Consider the following 19,511-nt stretch of genomic DNA (forward strand, 5'->3'; position numbering starts at 1 on the left):
TGCACTGGTAGGTCCCACTGAAGTACAACAGCTTGCACTTGTCTGCATTAAATTCCATCTGCCATGTTTCCAGCAGCAAGGCATGGAAGTCTTTCTCACTGTTCACTACAACCCCAATCTTGATGTCATCTGCAAATTTGCAGATCCAGTTAATCACACTATCATCCAGATTGTTGATATAGATGACGAACAGCAATGGAACCAACACTGAACCCTGCAGCACTCCACTAGTCACAGGCCTCCAGTCAGAGAGGCGACTATCAACTACCACGCTCTGGCTTCTCCCACGAAACTAATATCCTCTCCAATTTGCTACCAAAAACCCCTTACACTTCCAAAAGTGATGTGATTACTGATATTTAAGTGTAAAAATGATGATTTTGGTTTGCACGTCTTGTAATTATTTGAAGAAATATTTAGATGAAGATATTTTATGGGGGATGTGCAAACCACTTAAGACCTAATTCTGCAAGTCCCAGGTGCTAAGTACATATTTCAGGGACAAACAACAGTCACGTATATTTAAGGCGGAGGTTGATAGATTCTTGATTACTCAGGGCATGAACGGATACGAGGAGAAGACAGGAGATTGGGGCCGAGAGGAAAATTGGATCAGCCACGATGAAATGGTGGAGCGGGCTCGATGGGCCAAATCGCCTAATTCTGTTCCTATATCTTATGGCCTTACAATACTGGGAGTGGGGTGGGGGTGGGGCAGGGAGCAACCAGGGAAAGGGAGTCTCCACTCAAAAGCAAAAAGACTGAACAAAGTAAGTTATAATAAAACAAAATAACTAGAACTGAAAATACACCAAACAGACTTAGATTGAACAAAAAGCATCTCGAAGTGAAATAACTATTAAAAATTCAAGATAGTGATTGGGGTTGAAGAAAATAATAAACTAGCCGTAATTGAATGACGGAGCAGACTCGATCAGCTGAATGGTCTGTAATTCTGCTCCTATGTATGATGGTCTTATGAAGAATTTTCTTTTAATACTGTTTAATAAACCAAGCGCAGAATGCTGATAACATATCCTTCCACCTCATAACTAAATATGCATTACACTATAGATATAATCAGATATCTAGACATAAACATGTCTGAATTAAGAATACTGTACTAGGAAGAAATTAAAACATAATGTCATGCAAATATATTTATAGATACAAGTATTTGTCGGTCCCAAAGGAAAATTTTTATTCAATACATATTATTAATTTAGCAATGCTATTATTAAGAGGAATACTGAATGTGACACAACTAAAACTTATGCCTCATTGTCTAGTCAATGTTTAGGATAAAATTCATCTAGACTCAAATGAATATTGACACATATGTCAAGATGAGGCCAACCTCAGGCTGGAGGAACAAAACCTTATATTCCATCGGGGTAGCCTCCAACCTGATGGCATTAATATCCATTTCTCCTTCCAGTAAACAACATTCACACCCCACCTCCTTCCTCTATTCCCTATTCTGACATTTTATTCTCACCTGCCTAATACTTCCCTCTGGATCCCCTCATCCTTCCGTTTCTCCTACGGTCCACTCTCCTCTCCTATCAGATTCCTTCTTTTCCCCCCTTTACTTTGCCCAACCACCTGGTTTCACCTTCTAAGCTTTTTATTCTGGCACCTTCCCCTTTCTTTCCAGTCCTGAAGAAGAGTCTCGGCCAGAAACATGAACTGTTTATTCATTTCTGTAGATGCTGCCTGACCTGCTGCATTCCCTCAAACACTTTGTGTGTGTTGCTTTGACGCATATAGTCAAATATACGCCTTGTGCTTAATTCCGAGTCCAAAACAAACAGAATGAAGGCTGCAGAAACGTTATATCAAAATAATTGTTTTAATTTGGCATGGTATCTTTAATGAGTCTTAATACATGACAAAACAATAGGTAAATCACAAAATGTTTAGAAATATATTGGAACTTGATGATGTGTCCAAACACTACACTATTGTGCAAAAGTCTTAAGAACCTCGGATTTTTCCGATGTTTTCAGAATGCATGGCCTCTGCAGAGCCCTGATCTCTACATTACCGAGGCTAACTGGAATTACCTGCAAAGACAGAAGACAGCCAAAGTCTGCAGAACTGTGGCAAGTTCTCCAAGGTCCTTGGAACAACCTAAACAGTCGATTTTCTTATAAGACTGCACATCAGTGCATGGACGAGGATTGATGCAGTTTTAAAAGCAAAGGGCGGTCACACTAAATATTGATTTGTTTCAGATTTTTTTTACCGTTTACTGCTCTTTATCATAAATTCCTTGATATCTAGAAAATGCTCATTTCACTATTTTTGAAAGCGTCGTCACTTTTCGGAATTTTTTAAACATGTGTCTAAAGCTTTTGCAAACTACTGTATGTTGCACAAGGATTAATCAGTGTCACATAAGAACCATTTTCTAATGTGTACAAAATGTAATCTGACATCTGCACAAGTTACAGGCATCCTTATTGCCCACACGTCTTACAGAAACTGCACAAAAAGCAAAGTCACACAAAAAGGGCAACCCACCAGCTGGTTTATTTATTGAGATACAGTGCGGAGTCGGCCTTAGTGACCCTTCGAGCCTCACAAACCAGCAACCCCTGATTTAATCTTACCCTAATCACGGGGACAATTTGCAACGACCAATTCACCTACCAACCAGTACATCTTTGGAATGTTGGGAGGAAACCGGAGCACCCGGAGGAAACCCACACGGCCACAGGCAGAACGTACAAACTCCGTACAGGCAGAGTGCGAATTGAACCTGCGTTGCCTGTATTGTAAGGCATTGTGCTAAGCACTATGCTACTGTGCCACCCCAGTTTTATAAGAAATATGATTACCAGCGAGGAGTGTAATTGAAGTATCAGTTCCCAAACAGTGAGATTGCGTTTTCTGTGAGTGATCGATGGGTAAGAGCACCACTCATTTCATAAAGCTGATGCTACAATGTACCAGTGGAAGAAGGCATCCAGGGCATATCCTTTGTCCCAATCATCTACCCACGTGGGCACCCACTAACCCTAAAGACAGGCAGGTGAGATGAAAAAATGGAGTTATAAATGGGATTAAGGTGGAAACAAATTATAATAACTTCAATATTCCCATATGAAAACCTCTGCTCACCTATCACAGGATGAGAGATAAGCAGTTGTACAGTCACGAGATAATGAACCGTGGTGATGAGCTGGAGCTGAGACCTGTCAGCCTGTCCGTGGAAACTAATGTTGTGATTTCACATGAAGTCAGCGAGGGGTGGTGTGTGCCAAAGGGATTTGGGATCCATAAATGAGCAAGCGATTTCGTTGGCTTTGCCATCCCTCATCTGGTGTCACAGGACTCAGGAGATTCGAAGACACAACGTACACAAAATGCTCACGAAGTCCTGACGAAGGGTCTCGGCCCGAAACATCGAGAGCGCTTCTCCCTATAGATGCTGCCTGGCCTGCTGTGTTCCACCAGCACTTTGTGTGTGTTGTTGTTTGAATTTCCAGCATCTGCAGATTTCCTCGTGTTTACACAAAATGCTGGAGGAACTCGGCAGGTCAGGCAGCATCCTTGGAAATGAATAAACAGTCAACATTTCAGGCCAAGTTCCTTCTTTAGGACTGAGAAGGAAGGGGGAAGATGCCAGAATAAAAATGTGGGAGGAGGGGAAGGAGGCTAGCTGGAAGGTGAGAGGTGAAGCCAGTTGAGTGGGAAAGGTTAAGGGCTGGAGAAGAAGGAACCTGATAGGAGAGGTTATTGTAAATTCTCATGTGTTTAGGCTAGCACTGAATCGAGGAATGCTGGGCGGTCTGACTCAAAGAGCCAGAATACCTTATTCTGCACTGCAGCTCAACAAATAAATAAATAATGAAATATTTTAACTGGTACTTCCTACCTTACGCTCAGCATGGCTCAATTAGAATCCTTTCCTTTTCTGTGAAGCTTGCCTTTTTCATACAGGTTCTGGATTCCTCATGAAGTACATCATGGTGTTTCAAACATATAATAAGCGCTTTCCAGTGCAAATCCTCTCAGTCAGTCTGATGAAGCACTCAAAGTCAAACGGACCGCAAATGCTGCTTGATCATCACTGACTGCACATTCTGGAATATTAATAATTAGCTCAAGGGATGCAAACCTCCAGGAGGAGCAGATCCTTGTCATAGGGTTTGGAGGCTTGTGTTGCCTCAGTGACCTGGAGAGCTACGTTGGCTGAAATCGGGGCATTGTGTTTTGGCAGGGTCACCCCATGTGGAACAGTTCAAAAGGTAGAGGCCAGACTAAGGATGGTGCACTGCTCCTCCAGGTTGGGGGCTGAAACTCAGTTCTAACAATGCTGACTGTGGAAAGTGCAATGAAGAACCCGTCTACGTCTGTGTGCTACAGTTTGGGCAGAGATGGAAGGCCCTCATCGCTGCCCCAAACGCCAACGGTGTAATGGGTAGTAAAGTAAGGGGATGCAAAGGACACTGGCGGTTCTGAAATAGAACATCTTAAGATACACTTACGAGTGAAATGGCTAGAAGTGGATGGGTTGACGCTGTCACCACTCTCAGCACTCTCACTCCCAGAGACTTCGTCGTCTGACTCCCTCACAGAGAAACATGGCGAGGTTCCTTCAACGTCTTCAAACTTTCGCTTCAAAATTCCGCTCATGGTGCTTCAAAATTATTTACAGCAACTGCAACAAAAGGTACAATGGGTTGAATAACGTTTCATTTTGAATTCAACAAGAAAAAAAATAATCACAGCCCATCACAGATCACAACTGCAATATGTGAACTGCTATCTACTGCAATAAAAACAATTAATACTGCGGTAATCTATTAATAACTAAGCCAAGACTGTAATCAAGTAATAGATTTGCTTCAGTGCTCTCTATTTTTAACGCAGATAGATGAGACACACAAATGGGAGTGTGAGGTAGCACTTCGTTTTCTCTGTTAACTCTGACCCTAGTTTCCACAATCAGTAAGATCTGTAACAGTTTAGTATGCAGATCAGTAGTAGAATTGTACAAGCTGCACACACACTTGATTCCCTGTGAGGAAAATAACATCTCTTTAAAATTGGTGTTTTTTTCTCCTCTGCACTTTTAGGGGGTTTAAAAATGCAATAATTCATGAAAGAAAAATCAGTGTTTGCAATTCCTGAAAATGTTAATTGTTCATGTTTAATTTGATCCCACATTTGGTCAATAAGTGAATATTGTGAACATTTATAATATTCAAATTGGGCACTGCAAATGGTATCTTGTTTTGCAAAATAAATATAAATATTCCTGAGGCTCATCACTTGATTATAACTTACTATTGAATGAAAAGCCTTTCCACGCCCGAGTAAGATGGTTAAAATGCTGATGTGCTTCTCAGTTGCAAAATAAAATGAAAATTCATCCGAGTTGAATTGACTTTATTTCTTGCATCCTTCACATACATGAGAAGTAAAAATCTTTACATTACATCTCCGTCTAAATGTGCAATGTGTAATCATAGTAATTTATAATAAACAGAACAGTCAATGTAACATGGAAATACACTCAAATCAGCATGAGTTTATCTGTCTGACGGCCTGGTAGAAGAAGCTGTCCCAGATCCTGTTGGTTCTGGCTTTTATGCTGTGGTACTATTTCCCAGATGGTAGTAGCTGGAATAGATTGTAGTTGGGATGACTTGGGTCCCTAATGATCCTATGGGCCCCTATTACACATCTGTCTTTGTAAATGTCCTGAATCATGGGAAGTTCACAACTACAGATGCGCTGGGCTGTCCGCACCACTCTCTGCAGAATCCTGCAATTGAGGGAGGTACAGTTCCCATACCAGGCAGTGATGCAGCCAGTCAGGATGCTCTCAATTGTGCCCCTGTAGAAAGTTCTTAGGATTTGGGGGCCCATACCAAACTTCCTCAACGTCTGAGGTGAAAGAGGCATAGTTGTGCCTTTTTCACCACAGAGCTAGTGTGTACAGACCACGTGAGGTCCTCGGTGATGTGGATGCTGAGAAACTTAAAGCCGTTTACCCTCTGAACCCTAGATCCATTCATGTCAACAGGGGTTAGCCCATCTCCGTTCCTCCTGTAATCCACAACCAGCTCCTTTGTTTTTGCGACATTGAGGGAGAGGTTGTTTTCTTGACACCACTGTGTCAGAGAGATGACTTCTTCCCTGTAGGCCACCTTGTTATTGTTTGAGATTAGGCCAATCAATGTAGTGTCATCAGCAAATTTAATTAGCAGACTAGAGCTGTGGGTGGCGATACAATCACGATTATACAGGGAGTAAAGGAGGAGACTTAGTACACAGCCCTGAGGGGCTCCTATATTGAGAGTCAGAGGGGTGGAGGTGAGGGAGCCCACTCTTACCACCTGTCGGTGATCTGACAGGAAGTCCAGGATCCAGCTGCACAAGGCAGGGTCAAGGCCGAGGTCTCTGATTTTCTTGTTGAGCCTGGAGGGAATTATGGTGTTGAATGCTGAACTGTAGTCCAAGAACAGCATTCTCACACAAACATCCTTCTTCTCCAGATGTTTAAGGACAGTGTGTAGAGCTGTGGTGGATAATTTGAAGCAGGTGGGCAGTGCACACTTTATTAAACTTAGCTGAACTTTATTGGAACAGAATATGTGGATAAAATACTTAATTTAACCCCCCCCCCCCAATATTTTTAATTGTTTGCAAACAGACAAATCCAGATGTGGCACCTTTGGAATTTTATGGAAATCCAGCAAATTTAGCAAATAACTTCCAAAGACCAAAACTTATATTTAACAACCTATTGTAGTACGTGGATAGTAACTTGATTATTTCAGCTAATTCATGATAAACTTCCACGACAATGGGAAAGCAACGTACACAAAATGCTGGAGGAACTCAGCAGGTCAGGCAGTGTCTCCAGATGGAAATAAACTGTTCACAGCAGAAACATTCTCTGTTTATTTTCCTCCAGAGATATGCCTGACTGCAGAGCTCCTCTATTAAATCTAAAAAAAAAATCAACATTTTATGAAGAAACATAAATATATTGACATATTAAATGAATTTCTGAAATGGTAATTGTTAATAATACTGGCTCTATTAAATGGATCTGAATTAATATACAAATGTATTTGAGCTAAGGTCTTAGAACTTAAGGATTTGAGTGCAAAAATAGTAACTGAACTTGTCACATTTATACAATTGATGGCTTTGCTTTCTAACAATGCACATCAATCCCTGCATGGATATTTTTCACCCTTATTATTTTTTCAATTCTTTACCAATTTCTTCAACAATGAGATTAAATGACCCGAAAGATGACCTTAACTGTGTACCTGGTGGGGAACTGAAAATCTGCAACCAAACTGGTGGGTGTGTTCAGGTACACTTTCAATCTCTCACTGTTGCAGTCGGTGGATTCCACCAGCTTAAAAAGGGCAACAATTACACCAGTGCCCAAGAAGAGCAGGGTGAACTGCCTCAATGTCAATCACCCAGTCTTCTACTGTGACGAACTGTTTTGAGAGACTGGCCAAGGCCAGAAATAACTCCTGCCTAAGCAACCACCTGGACTCTCTGCAATTTGCCTATCACCACAGGACGTCTACAGCAGATTAAATCTCACTAACTTTCCACGTAGCCTTGGATTACTTGGACAATAGCAACACCAACAATATATTAGGCTGCTGATTATTGATTACAGCTCAGTGTTCAACACAATCATACCCTCAGTTCCAATCAACAAGCTTCAAAACCTGTGTCTCTGTACCTCACTGTACAAATGGATTCTTGACTTCCTCAACAGGAGACCACAATATCTCCTCCTCACTGTCAATCAACACTGGCACAACTCAAGGATGTATGCTTAGCCCAATGACACTTTTTATACCGGCAACTGTGTGGTTAAGCATGGCTCAAATGCCATCTATAAATTTGCCAGTGGCATAACTGCAGTTGGCAGAATTTCAGATGGTGTTGAGATGTACAGGAGTGAGACAGATCAGCTGGTTGAGTGGTGTTGAAATAGCAACCTTGCATTCAATGTCAGTAAAAGCAAGGAATGGATTGTGGACTTCAAGAAGGGGAAGTTAAGGAAACACACATCAGTTCTCATTGAGGGATCAGGAGTAGAAAGGGTGAGCAATTTCAAGTTGCTGGGTGTCAACATCTTTAAAGATCTATTTTGGGCTCAACATATTGATGCAATTACAAAGAAGACATGACAGTGGCTAGATTTCATTAGGAGCTTGAGGAGACTTGGTACATCACTAAAGACCCTCATGCCTTTCTAAAGATGTACCGTGGAGAGCATTCTAGTACGGAGAGGCCACTGCACAGGAATAGAAAAAGCTGGAGAAATTTGTAAACTTGCCCAGCTCCATCGTGAACACAAGCCTCGGATACCTTCAAAAGGTGATGCCTCAAAAAGGTGGCATCCATTATTAAGGATCCCCATCACCTGGGACATGCCCTCTTCTCATTGATACTATCAGTGAGGAGGTTCAGGAGCAATGTTTCAGGAACAGCTTCTTTCACTCTGCCATCAGCTGACAATGAACACACAGTGGATTCCAATTAAATGAGACACATCGGGGCCAGTATATTTTGGCCTAATTGAGCGGCTGCCCCAATTAGCTGAAGTTTCATGATTAAGATATAAAAAAGACAAAATACCATTTAACTGAAAAATAAATCATGTATTTAAATAAAATACAGAACCAACTAGAACAATACCAATACTACTACAGTACTATAAAACTGTGTATTAGTTACCAATAATTAATGATGGAAGAATTCATCCAATGTATGCTGCCATGCTCTTTTGCTAGACTCTAAATGAACAAAGTCAGTGCAGACTTCTAGTGCAGGAAATGGACTGCCTTCATTCAATGCTTTATGTTTTGTAACTCCAGAAATTAATAGAAACAAAATCATGGGAACCCAGGAAAACATGTCTACTTTGTTTTACTTTAGTGAGGTGTGCACATGACATGGTGCCACTATGACGTATGCCATTCGCATACTTCTTACACATAGCCCATAATGAATTATATAAACAAAGAATATTTAATCAAACTTTATATTTACAATATTACCTTAAATATTAAATACACAACACTTTCAAGAATTGTATCTCTTAAGCTTCATTTTCATTGTAAAATTCCAGATGGTTGTTGTTACCTTCAAATTCTTCGTAGTTCCTAACTTGCTGAAGTAGTGAAATTGTTTAATTTTCACCCCTGTTTGTTTCTGGCATCTCAAGTTTGAAGGCTTGAAATCACACTGAGCAAAGCAGTTCTGAATTGTCTTAATGCTTATTTCTCACCAACTATCAACGATGAAAATCACTGCTTTTTGAACACAAACACACGCAACTGCAGCTATTTAAAAACTGTTCTCTCTAAGCACTGTGTAGTGTCTAACAGCCACACAGAGTGGACATGACTGCTGCCAGCTAGAAACTATTCAGCAACAGTTTCCTGCCCCTATTAAGTAGCATAGTGCCCTAAATATACAAAGGCAATCCCTTTTTTTTGCTTATTTAACAGCTGTTCCAAATAAACAGATGGCCCAATTAACCAGAATCGACTGTATACATTTCTTATTCTAATGTATATTCATTTTTATAATTATATATTGCAATGTACTTTGGCCACGAGACAACAGACTTCACAGTACATGCCAGTGATATTAAAACCTGATTCCGATTCTGAAATAAAATTTCTGACACAGACATAGTTCCTGGACTGTGAGGAGTGCCTGAGGAGAAGTGAGTAATATATCTGTGATATATCATTTGGCCACACCAACTTGCAATGTATGAAACAATTACACTGGACAACAAAGGTTTTGCTTCCTGAATACTTTTGGGTGTGTCTCATGGAATTTGGGCTGCTAGTCATGAAAGTTGGAATGAGATTTTCCAAACACACCTCATTTCTTAAAAAAATTGCCTGTCTTTGATATTTCAATTCATCATTCAGGTCAATTCAAATGTTGCCCACAATATAAGCTGAAAAGTTTTCTATCTTGTCCAAGCGTTCCTGGGCATGGTTAGGCAGGGTGGATGCTACATGGCAGGACAGATTTTAGAAAGGCTATACATTTCTGTGAAGGATTTCTATATTTGAGACAGACGTTTCCCAGAATAAATTATGCCAAGATTAAGGAAAGAATTTTTCGGTGGTCCACAAATCAAACAGGTCATCAATGACAGGCAATTCGAGGAACTTCTAGTGGGATTGGAGAAAGTCACATAGAAGGCATTCAAGGACATTGCTGAAATTTTTCTTGGCAACTACAGAGCACCAAACTACATGCATCTGGTTAACAACATGCTTCAAGCATACAAAACCATGAAGTGTAACATGTTACAAAAAATTCATTTTCTGCATTCTCATTTAGACTTCTTCCCTGCAAATCTTGGTGCTGTTGGTGTTGAGTGTTGGCAAAGGTTTCACCAGTCATGGATAAAACAGGAATCCATCAATCTTGGATAATTATTGTTGGACACTTAATTGACAAACCTCAGACACTGAGTACAAATGAAAATCATCAACAAAACATTTTAGCTCAGTTGAACTATTGCAAAACATCAACACCATTATGTAATTAAATGCATTATATTCAATAAAAGATAATTTATTATTTCTCCAAATTCCTATGTGATACAAGTAGTCTGAGTTTATATTTGTGTTCAGTATCAAGCAGTCTATCATAAACAAAACAATTCTGAGGAAGCAATAGTTTTGAAAAACACTGTTCAGTGTTATTTTACCCTAGTTTTTTTTCAACCATCCTTAGTCAATCAATAATTACTTAATATTTCTGGGTGGAAAAGCTTCCGGCAATGGTGTAAGTTTAATCCTTGAATGGAAAGTGACCCTAAACTTTCAATCATGTTTAGCTGACCCTTTCTTGTGAGTAGATATCAGATTGTCCATTGTTCACAGCATATCCACCATAGGTCTGGATATATCATTAACACAACTGGAAGAGTAACTTAACACTTCTCTCTGTCGTGTGGGTCGCCCAGAGGTTAGGAATCCAGCAATTAAAGATGCAGTACCAGTGAGAGGCTTCTGCAGACCTCGACCACAGCCCTTCATGGATTCTTTGAACTTCTCTTTTCTGCAAATCCACTTTCCTGCACACTGTCACTATGGAAGATAGAAACGCAGAAAATCTACAGAACAATACAGGCCCTTCAGCCCACGATGCTGTGCCAAACAAGTACTTACTTTAGAAATTACCTAGAGTTACCCTTAGCCCATGTACCTATCCAAGACTCTCTTAAAAGACCCTATTGTATCTGCCTCCACCACTGTCACCGGCAGCCCAATCCATCCACTCTCTGTGAAAAATTTACCCCTGACATCTCCTCTGTACCTATTTCCAAGCACCTCAAAACTGTGTCCTCTCGTGTTAGCCATTTCAGCCCTGGGAAAAAGCCTCTGACTTTCCACATGATCAATGCCTCTCATCATCTTATACACCTCTATCAGGTCACCTCTCATCCTCCGTCGCTCCAAGGAGAAAAGGCCGAGTTCACTCAACCTATTCTCATAAGGTATGCTCCCCAATCCTGCCAACATCCTTGTAAATCTCCTCTGCACCCTTTCTATGGTTTCCACATCCTTCCTGTAGTGAGGCGACCAGAACCAAGCACAGTACTCCAAGTGGGATCTGACCAGGGTCCTATATAGCTGCAACATTACCTCTCAGCTCTTGAACTCTATCCCACTGTTGATGAAGGCCAATACATCGTATGCCTTCTTAGCTACGGATTCCAATATTCCTCTGATCCTCCACACTGCCAAGAGTTTTACCATTAATACTATATTCTGCCATCATATTTGACCAAAATGAACCACCTCACACTTATCTGGAATGAACTCTATCTGCCACTTCTCAGCCCAGATTTGCATCCTATCAATGTCCTGCTGTAACCTCTGACAGCCCTCCACACTATCCACAACACCCCCACCCTTAGGGTCATCAGCAATTTACTAACCCATCCCTGCACTTCCTCATCCAGGTCATTTATAAAAATCATAAAGGGAATGGGTTCCAGAACAGATCCCTGAGGCACTCCGCTGGTCACCGACCTCCATGCAGAATATGATCTGTCTATAACCACTCCTTGTTTTCTGAGGGCAAGCTAATTCTGGATCCACAAAGCAAGGTCCCCTTGGACCCTCACTCCTCCTTATGTTCTCCATAAGCCTCGCATGGGGAACCTTATCAAAAACCTTGCTAAAATCCATATACTCTGCATCTACAGCTCTACCTTCAACAATGTATTTAGTCACATCCTCAAAAAATTCAATCAGGTTCGTAAGACATGACCTGCCTTTGACAAAGCCATGCCAACAGTTCCTAATCATTTTATGCCTCTCCAAATGTTCATAAATCCTGCCTCTCAGGATAATCTCCATCAACTTATTGAAGTAAGACTCACTGGTCTGTAATTTCCTGGGCATTCTCTACTCCCAACAGCTATAACCCTCCAATCCTCATTGATGATGCAAAGATCATCAGCAGAAGCTCAGCAGTCTCCTTCCTCGCCTCTCATAGTAGCCTAGGGTATGTCTCGTCCGGTCCTAGTGACTTATCCGACTTGATGCTTTCCAAAAGTTCCAGCACATCCTCTATAATTGTCACGATCCTTTTCCGTAGTGAATATTGAAGCAAAGTATTTATTAAGTACCTTTGCTGTCTCTTCCGATTTCATACACACTTTTCCACTTTTCCAGAATCTATCTCCCTATCTTTTCCTTGATATCCCTGTTACTACTGGGTGGTCTATAAAAAGCACCCAGTAGAGTTATTGACCTCTTCCTGTTTCTAACCTCCACCCACAGAGACTCAGTAGACAATCCCTCCATGACTTCCTCCTTTTCTGCAGCTGCAACGCTATCTCTTATCAGCAGTGCCACATCCCCACCTCTTTTGACTCCCTCCCTGTCCTTTCTGAAATATCTAAAGCCTGGCACTTGAAGTAACCATTTCTGCCCCTGAGCCATCCAAGTCTCTGTAATGGTCACAACATCATAGCTCCAAGTAGAAATCCACGCTCAAAGCTCATCCACTTTGTTCATGATACTCCTTGCATTAAAATCGACATACCTCAAATCATTGGTCTGAGCGTGTCCCTTCTCTATCACCTGCCTGTCCTCCCTCTCACACTGTCTCCAAGCTTTCTCTATTTGTGAGCTAACTGCCTCTTCCTCCTTCTCTTCAGTCCAGTTCCCAACCCCCAGCAATTATAGTTTAAACTCTCCCCAATAGCCTTAGCAAACCTCCCCGCCAGGATATTGGACCCCCTTGGATTCAAGTGCAACCCGTCCTTTTTGTACAAGTCACACCTGCCCCAAAAATAGTCCCAAAGATCCAGAAATCTGAATCCCTGCCCCCTGCTCCAATCCGTCAGCAACACATTTATCCTCTATCTCACTCGATTCCTACACTCACTGTGAAGTGGCACAAGCAGTAATCCCGAGATTACTACCCTTGAGGTCCTGCTTCTCAACTTCTTTCCTAACTCCCTGTAGTCTGTTTTCAGGACCTCCTCCCTTTTCCTACCCATGTCTTTGGTACCAATATGTACCACGACCTCCGGCTGTTCACCTTTCTAATTCTGGATATTGTGGACGCAATCAGAAACATCCCGGACCTTGGTACTTGGGAGGTAAACGACCATCCCTGTTTCTTTCCTGAGTCCACAGAATCGCCTATCTAACCCCCTAACTATAGAGTCCCCTATCACTGTTGCCATCCTCTTCCCTTCCCTACCCTTCTGAGCCACAGGGCCAGACTCTGTGCCAGAGACGCAGCCACTGTGCTTCCCCCAGGCAGGCTGCGCCCCCCCCCCCCCAAACAGTACTCAAACAGGAATTCTTATTGCTAAGGGGGACAGCCACAGGTCTGTGTATCCGACTCTTGCCCTTCCCTCTCCTGACTGCTACCCACCCCAGGCCCTGGTATGACTACTTGCCCATAGCTCCTATCCATCACCTCCTCACTTTCCCTGACCAGACGAAGGTCACCGAGCTGCTACCCTGCATCCTCATGGATAACCTGCCTGATACCACCCCCCCACCCCAATCCCTTATGGTGGGAATTCTATCCGGCCTCTACCACCAGGGACCATCTTCTTCATCCTCTACCACTATCGAAAATGTGCTACACACAGCCTCAGTGTGGACAAGCTGCTCAGCGACTCCTCACTGTCACTGTGAACAACCTTTTCCCAGCTGCACCATGGAGAAACGTTCTTGCTCTCCGTTGTCATGGCAAACTTATCCAGCTTCCACAACCATGGACAATCATCCCACACTCAGCCAAACTGCTTCATCAATTTTCTTCATGGACAACATGCCCAATATTCCTTCCTATTTGATATCATGCCCACACTACATTTGTATTGACTAATTTTTCAGAGTCAGTGTCACTGGCAAGGCCAGGACCCATAGCACACCCATCATTTCTCTTGATGACTACTGGTGGTGGCGGACGACTACTCCTCCTTTGACGTCTGTGAGAGAGAGAGAGGCAGGATTAGAACCGAGCAGTCATCAAAGACTGGTGATCTATTTCCTGGTCAGGATGATCCATAAGGAGTGGATCATCTCAGCCAATTGCCTTTGCCGTCCATCACTGCAAGTGATACAGCTCCCTGGTGAGGTTGTACCTGGAGTGTCATGTCCCTCCTTAAGTAAAGATAAACAGGTACCTGTCCATTATTTGTCTGGTTAACCATCTCCTATGTGGGAAATGGATTGAATTCTTTGCTTGAATCACAAATTTTCTAATTTTGTTGAGTTACACAGTGAATAATATACAGAGAGTTATATAGTGTTCAGCTCACTTCTCCATGTCAGCCAAGATCCCCCCCCGAGCTCATCCCATCAGCCTGCGTTTGACCTCTTTTCTGCTGCCACCATTGACTGGGAGGTGCAGGAGTCTTGAGTCTCACATCACCAGGTTTGAGAGTAATTGCTGGCCTGTAGCTGTCGGGACCAGGACTGGCTTCACTCGCCTCGGCACTGAACGGACTCTGCAGCAATGGCCTGTGTCCTGTTTTTTATATGTACCGTGGGCTTCTAGTAACAAAACATATTCTGGAAGAATAGAACTAGAACTTTTATTTACAACAGCAACAACTACACGTGTGTCTTAAAGTGCCATGCTTCTTGATCATTCTGTCAGTTCTGCGCATGCTCGGGACTCTGTCCAATCACGTTCCTACACGTGACATCACCTCAGCCTGCAGCCATCGTGCTCCTGGAGTGACCTCACTCACCTCCAAGATGGTGGGTTCACTGTCAGGGACTTTGTGGTTATGTTCTGTGTATTATTTATTCACTTTTTTTTATTGTTTGCATGATTTGTACTTGCTTTGTACATTGGATGTTTATCAGTCTTGGCTGTGTGGGGGTTTCATGAATTCTGTTGTGTTTCCTTGTCTTATGGCTGCCTACTGGAAGATGAATCTCAAGGTTGTATAAGCTACACCTACTTTGATAACAAATTGACTTCAAACTTTTATTGAAACTTTGAATAGGATGCACCAGAAACAGTCTTTATTCCACACATCACGACAAGACCACAATGCAGCATGTAGCACCAACTGACAACCTTGACTGAAATAAATCATTTTGAGAAACAGCTTTCCATAAGCCCGTGGCCTGGCACCAAACTTTCAAAGATTCAAGGTACATTTATTATCAAGTTATGTAGATAGAATACAACCCTGAGACGTGTCCTCCCACAGGCAGCCACGAAACAAAGAAACACCATGGAACTGATTCAGGAAAACATCAAATGCCTAATGCACGAGAAAAGAACAAGAAGCACAAACGGCGACAAACGAGTGAACAACACATAGAATACCAAATATCAAACCAGGAGACGAGTAGTGTTCAGTTTAGTTCCGCCTAGCACTGTGCCGCGAGCCCATTCTTTGCCGAAGCACACAGTACCCATCGATCACCCCAAACAAACCACTCAAAAACCACAAAAAACAGAGCAACCAGAATCCAGAACCACAAGCACCACAAACCTCAAAGTCCTCCGAAAGAACAGAGTATCCTACATTAAAAGCTCATCCTACATTTTGTGACATAGCCGGTAATATCAAACCCGATTCTGTTGTAGACAAAAGCTGGAGCTAAAGACACATCAGCCAGAACAAACATTGTGATTGTATGGGTTTGCTTAAGGCTTGGGTGAGGATTGCCTGTTCACACTGTCCAATGTACTGAAGAATCAACAATCTTGAATATACCTTAGAGAAGCTGCAGAATTATACCATGTATTGTTCAACTGGTCAGGGCATCAAAGGATATGGTGAGAAGGCATGTGTACAGGGTTGAGTGGGATCTGGGATCAGCCATGATAGAACGGCAGAACAGACTCGATGGGCTGAATGGCCTAATTCTGCTCCTATGTCTGATAGTCTTAGAACTAGATGTTTCAGAAAGGACAGGGAGGGAGGTAAAAGAGGTGGGGCGTGGCACTGCTGATCAGAGATAGTGTCACGGCTGCAGAAAAGGAGGAAGTCATGGAGGGATTGTCTATGGAGTCTCTGTGGGTGGAGGTTAGGAACAGGAATGGGTCAATAACTCTACTGGGTGTTCTTAGAGACCCACCCATTAGTAACAGGGACATCGAGGAGCAGATAGGGAAACAGATCCTGGAAAGGTGTAATAATAACAGGGCTGTTGTGGTGGGAGATTTTAATTTCCCAATTATCAATTGGCATTGCCCTAGAGCAAGGGGTTTAGATGGGGTGGAGTTTGTTAGGTGTGTTCAGGAAGGTTTCTCGACACAATATGTAGCTAAGCCTGCAAGAGGAGAGGCTGTACTTGATCTGGCATTGGAAAATGAACCTGGTCAGGTGTCAGATTTCTCAGTGGGAGAGTATTTTGGAGATAGTGATCATAATTAGAAACATAGAAAACCTACAGCGCAATACAGACCCTTCAGCTGGGCCAAGCATGTCCTTACCTGAGAAATTACCTAGGGTTACCCCATAGCCCTCTATTTTTCTGAGCTCCATATACCTGTCCAGGAGTCCCTATTGTATCCGCCTCCACCACCGTTGCTGGCAGCCCATTCCATGCACTCACGACTCTCTCCATAAAAAACCTACCCCTGATATCTCCTCTGTACCTACTTCCAAGCACCTTAAAACTGTGCCCTCTCGTGCTAGCCATTTCAGCCCTGGAAAAAAGCCTCTGACTATCCAGACAATCAATGCCTCTCATCATCTTGTACACCTCTATCAGGTCACCCATCTCTCATATGGTAAATTCTATCTCCTTTACTGTAGCATTGGAGAGGCATAGGAACAGACAAGTTAGGAAAGCGCTTAACTGGAGTAAGGGAAAATATGAGGCTATCAGGCAGGAATTTGGAAGCATAAGTTAGGAACAGATGTTCTCAGAGAAATGTATGGAAGAAATGTGCCAGATGTTCAGGGGATATTTGCGTGGGGTTCTGCATAGGTACATTCCAATGAGACATGGAAAGGATGGTAGGGTACAGGAACCATGGTGTACAAAGGCTGTTGTAAATCTAGTCAAGAAGAAAAGTAAAGCTTACAAAAGGTTCAAAAAAACTAGGTAAAGATAGAGATCTAGAAGATTATAAGGCTAGCAGGAAGTTTAAGAATGAAATTAGGACAGCCAGAAGGTGCCATGAGAAGGCCTTGGTGGGCAGGATTAAGGAAAACCCCAAGGCATTCTACAGGTATGTGAAGAGCAAGAGGATAAGACGTGAAAGAATAGGACCAATCAAGTGTGACAGTGGATAAATGTGTATGGAACCGGAGGAGATAGCAGAGGTACTTAATGAATACTTTGCTTCAGCATTCACTACCGAAAAGGAGCTTGGCGATTGTAGGCATGACTTACAGCAGACTGAAAAGCTTGAGCATTTAGATATTAAGACAGAGGATGTGCTGTTGCATTTGTAAAGCATCAAGTTGGATAAGTGACTGGGACTGGACAAGATGTACCCCAGGCTACCGTGGGAGGCTACGGAGGAGATTGCTGAGCCTCTGGCAATGATCTTTGCATCATCAACGAGGATAGAAGAGGTTCCAGAGGATTGGAGGGTTGCGGATGTTGTTCCCTTATTCATGAAAGGGAGTAGAGATAGCCCAGGAAATTATAGACCAGTGAGACTTACTTCAGTGGTTGGTAAGTTGATGGAGATGATCCTGAGAGGCAGGATTTCTGAACATTTAGAGAGGTATGATATGATTAGGAATAGTCAGCATGGCTTTGTCAAAGGCAGGTTGTGCCTTACGAGCCTGACTGAATTTTTTTGAGGATGTGACTAAACACATTGATGAAGGTAATGCAGTAGATGTAGTGTTTATGGATTTCAGCAAGGTATTTGATAAGGTACCCCATGCAAGGCATATTGAGAAAGTAACGAGGCATGGGATCCAAGGGGACATTGCTTTGTGGATTCAGAACTGGCTTGCCCACAGAAGGCAAAGAGTGGTTGTAGACGGGTCATATTCTGCATTGAGACCGGTCATCAGTGGAGTGCCTCAGGGATCTGTTCTGGGACCCTTACTCTTCATGATTTTTATAAATAACCTGGATGAGGAAGTGAAGGGATTGGTTAGTAAATTTGCTGATGACACAAAGGTTGGGGGTGTTGTGGATAGCGTGGAGGGCTATCAGAGATTATAGCAGGAGATTAATAGGATGCAAAACTGGGCTGAGAAGTTGCAGATGGAGTTCAACCCAGGTAAGTGTGAAGTGGTTCATTTTGGTAGGTCAAATATGATGGCAGAATATAGTATTAATGGTAAGACTCTTGGCAGTGTGGAGGATCAGGGGGATCTTGGGGTCCGAGTCCATAGGACACTCAAAGCTGCTGAGCAGATTGACTCTGTGGTTAAGAAGGCATATGGTGCATTGGTCTTCATTAATCGTGGGATTGAGTTTAAGAGTTAAGAGGTAATGTTGCAGCTATATAGGACCCTGGTCAGACCCCGCTTGGAGTACTGTGCTCAATTCTGGTCGACTCACTACAGGAAAAATATGGAAACCATAGAAAGGGTGCAGAGGACATTTACAAGGATGTTGCCTGGATTGGGGAGCATGTCTTATGAGAATAGGTGAGTGAACTCATCTTTTTTCCCTTGGAGCAACAGAGGATGAGAGGTGACCTGATAGAGGTGTACAAGAAGATGAGAGGCAATGATCGTGTGGATAGTCAAGAGGCTTTTTCCCAGGGCAGAAATGGCTAACACGAGAGGGCACAGTTTTAAGGTGCTTGGAATTAGGTACAGAGGAGATAACAGGGGTAAGTGTTTCCCATTTTAGGTTGATGCCCTGATACTGCAGCAATTGGTGGCTCTCATGCTGAGGCATTGTGGAGAGATATCGTAATCACTTATGACTGATCAGGTGGCACTGAATTAGAGTTTTATTTTTATATTGGTTATGTATACCCAATGCTTCTGTTGGGTAAACATTAAAAAAATGGAACTTTCCTGGGTCGATTATTGAGTGTCACCAGTT

General features: G+C 42.5%; 1 protein-coding gene across 13 annotated transcripts in view; it reads right to left on the reverse strand.

The window, feature by feature from the left end:
* The window catches only part of csrnp3 (cysteine-serine-rich nuclear protein 3), a 207,623-nt gene that overhangs the window by 30,367 nt on the left and 157,745 nt on the right, over nt 1–19,511 (reverse strand). For 12 of the 13 annotated variants that reach the window (XM_073047458.1, XM_073047448.1, XM_073047449.1 and 9 more), the window contains one exon: nt 4,497–4,669. In XM_073047458.1, the coding sequence (XP_072903559.1) occupies nt 4,497–4,644 (148 nt within the window). In that variant the 5' untranslated portion in view covers nt 4,645–4,669. Of the gene's footprint in view, nt 1–3,883; nt 4,473–4,496; nt 4,670–19,511 lie in introns of those variants that run through there. The other variant, XM_073047459.1, reaches the window with a different exon arrangement.

Source organism: Hemitrygon akajei, chromosome 5, assembly GCF_048418815.1.
Source record: "Hemitrygon akajei chromosome 5, sHemAka1.3, whole genome shotgun sequence".
NCBI classification, from domain to species: domain Eukaryota; kingdom Metazoa; phylum Chordata; class Chondrichthyes; order Myliobatiformes; family Dasyatidae; genus Hemitrygon; species Hemitrygon akajei.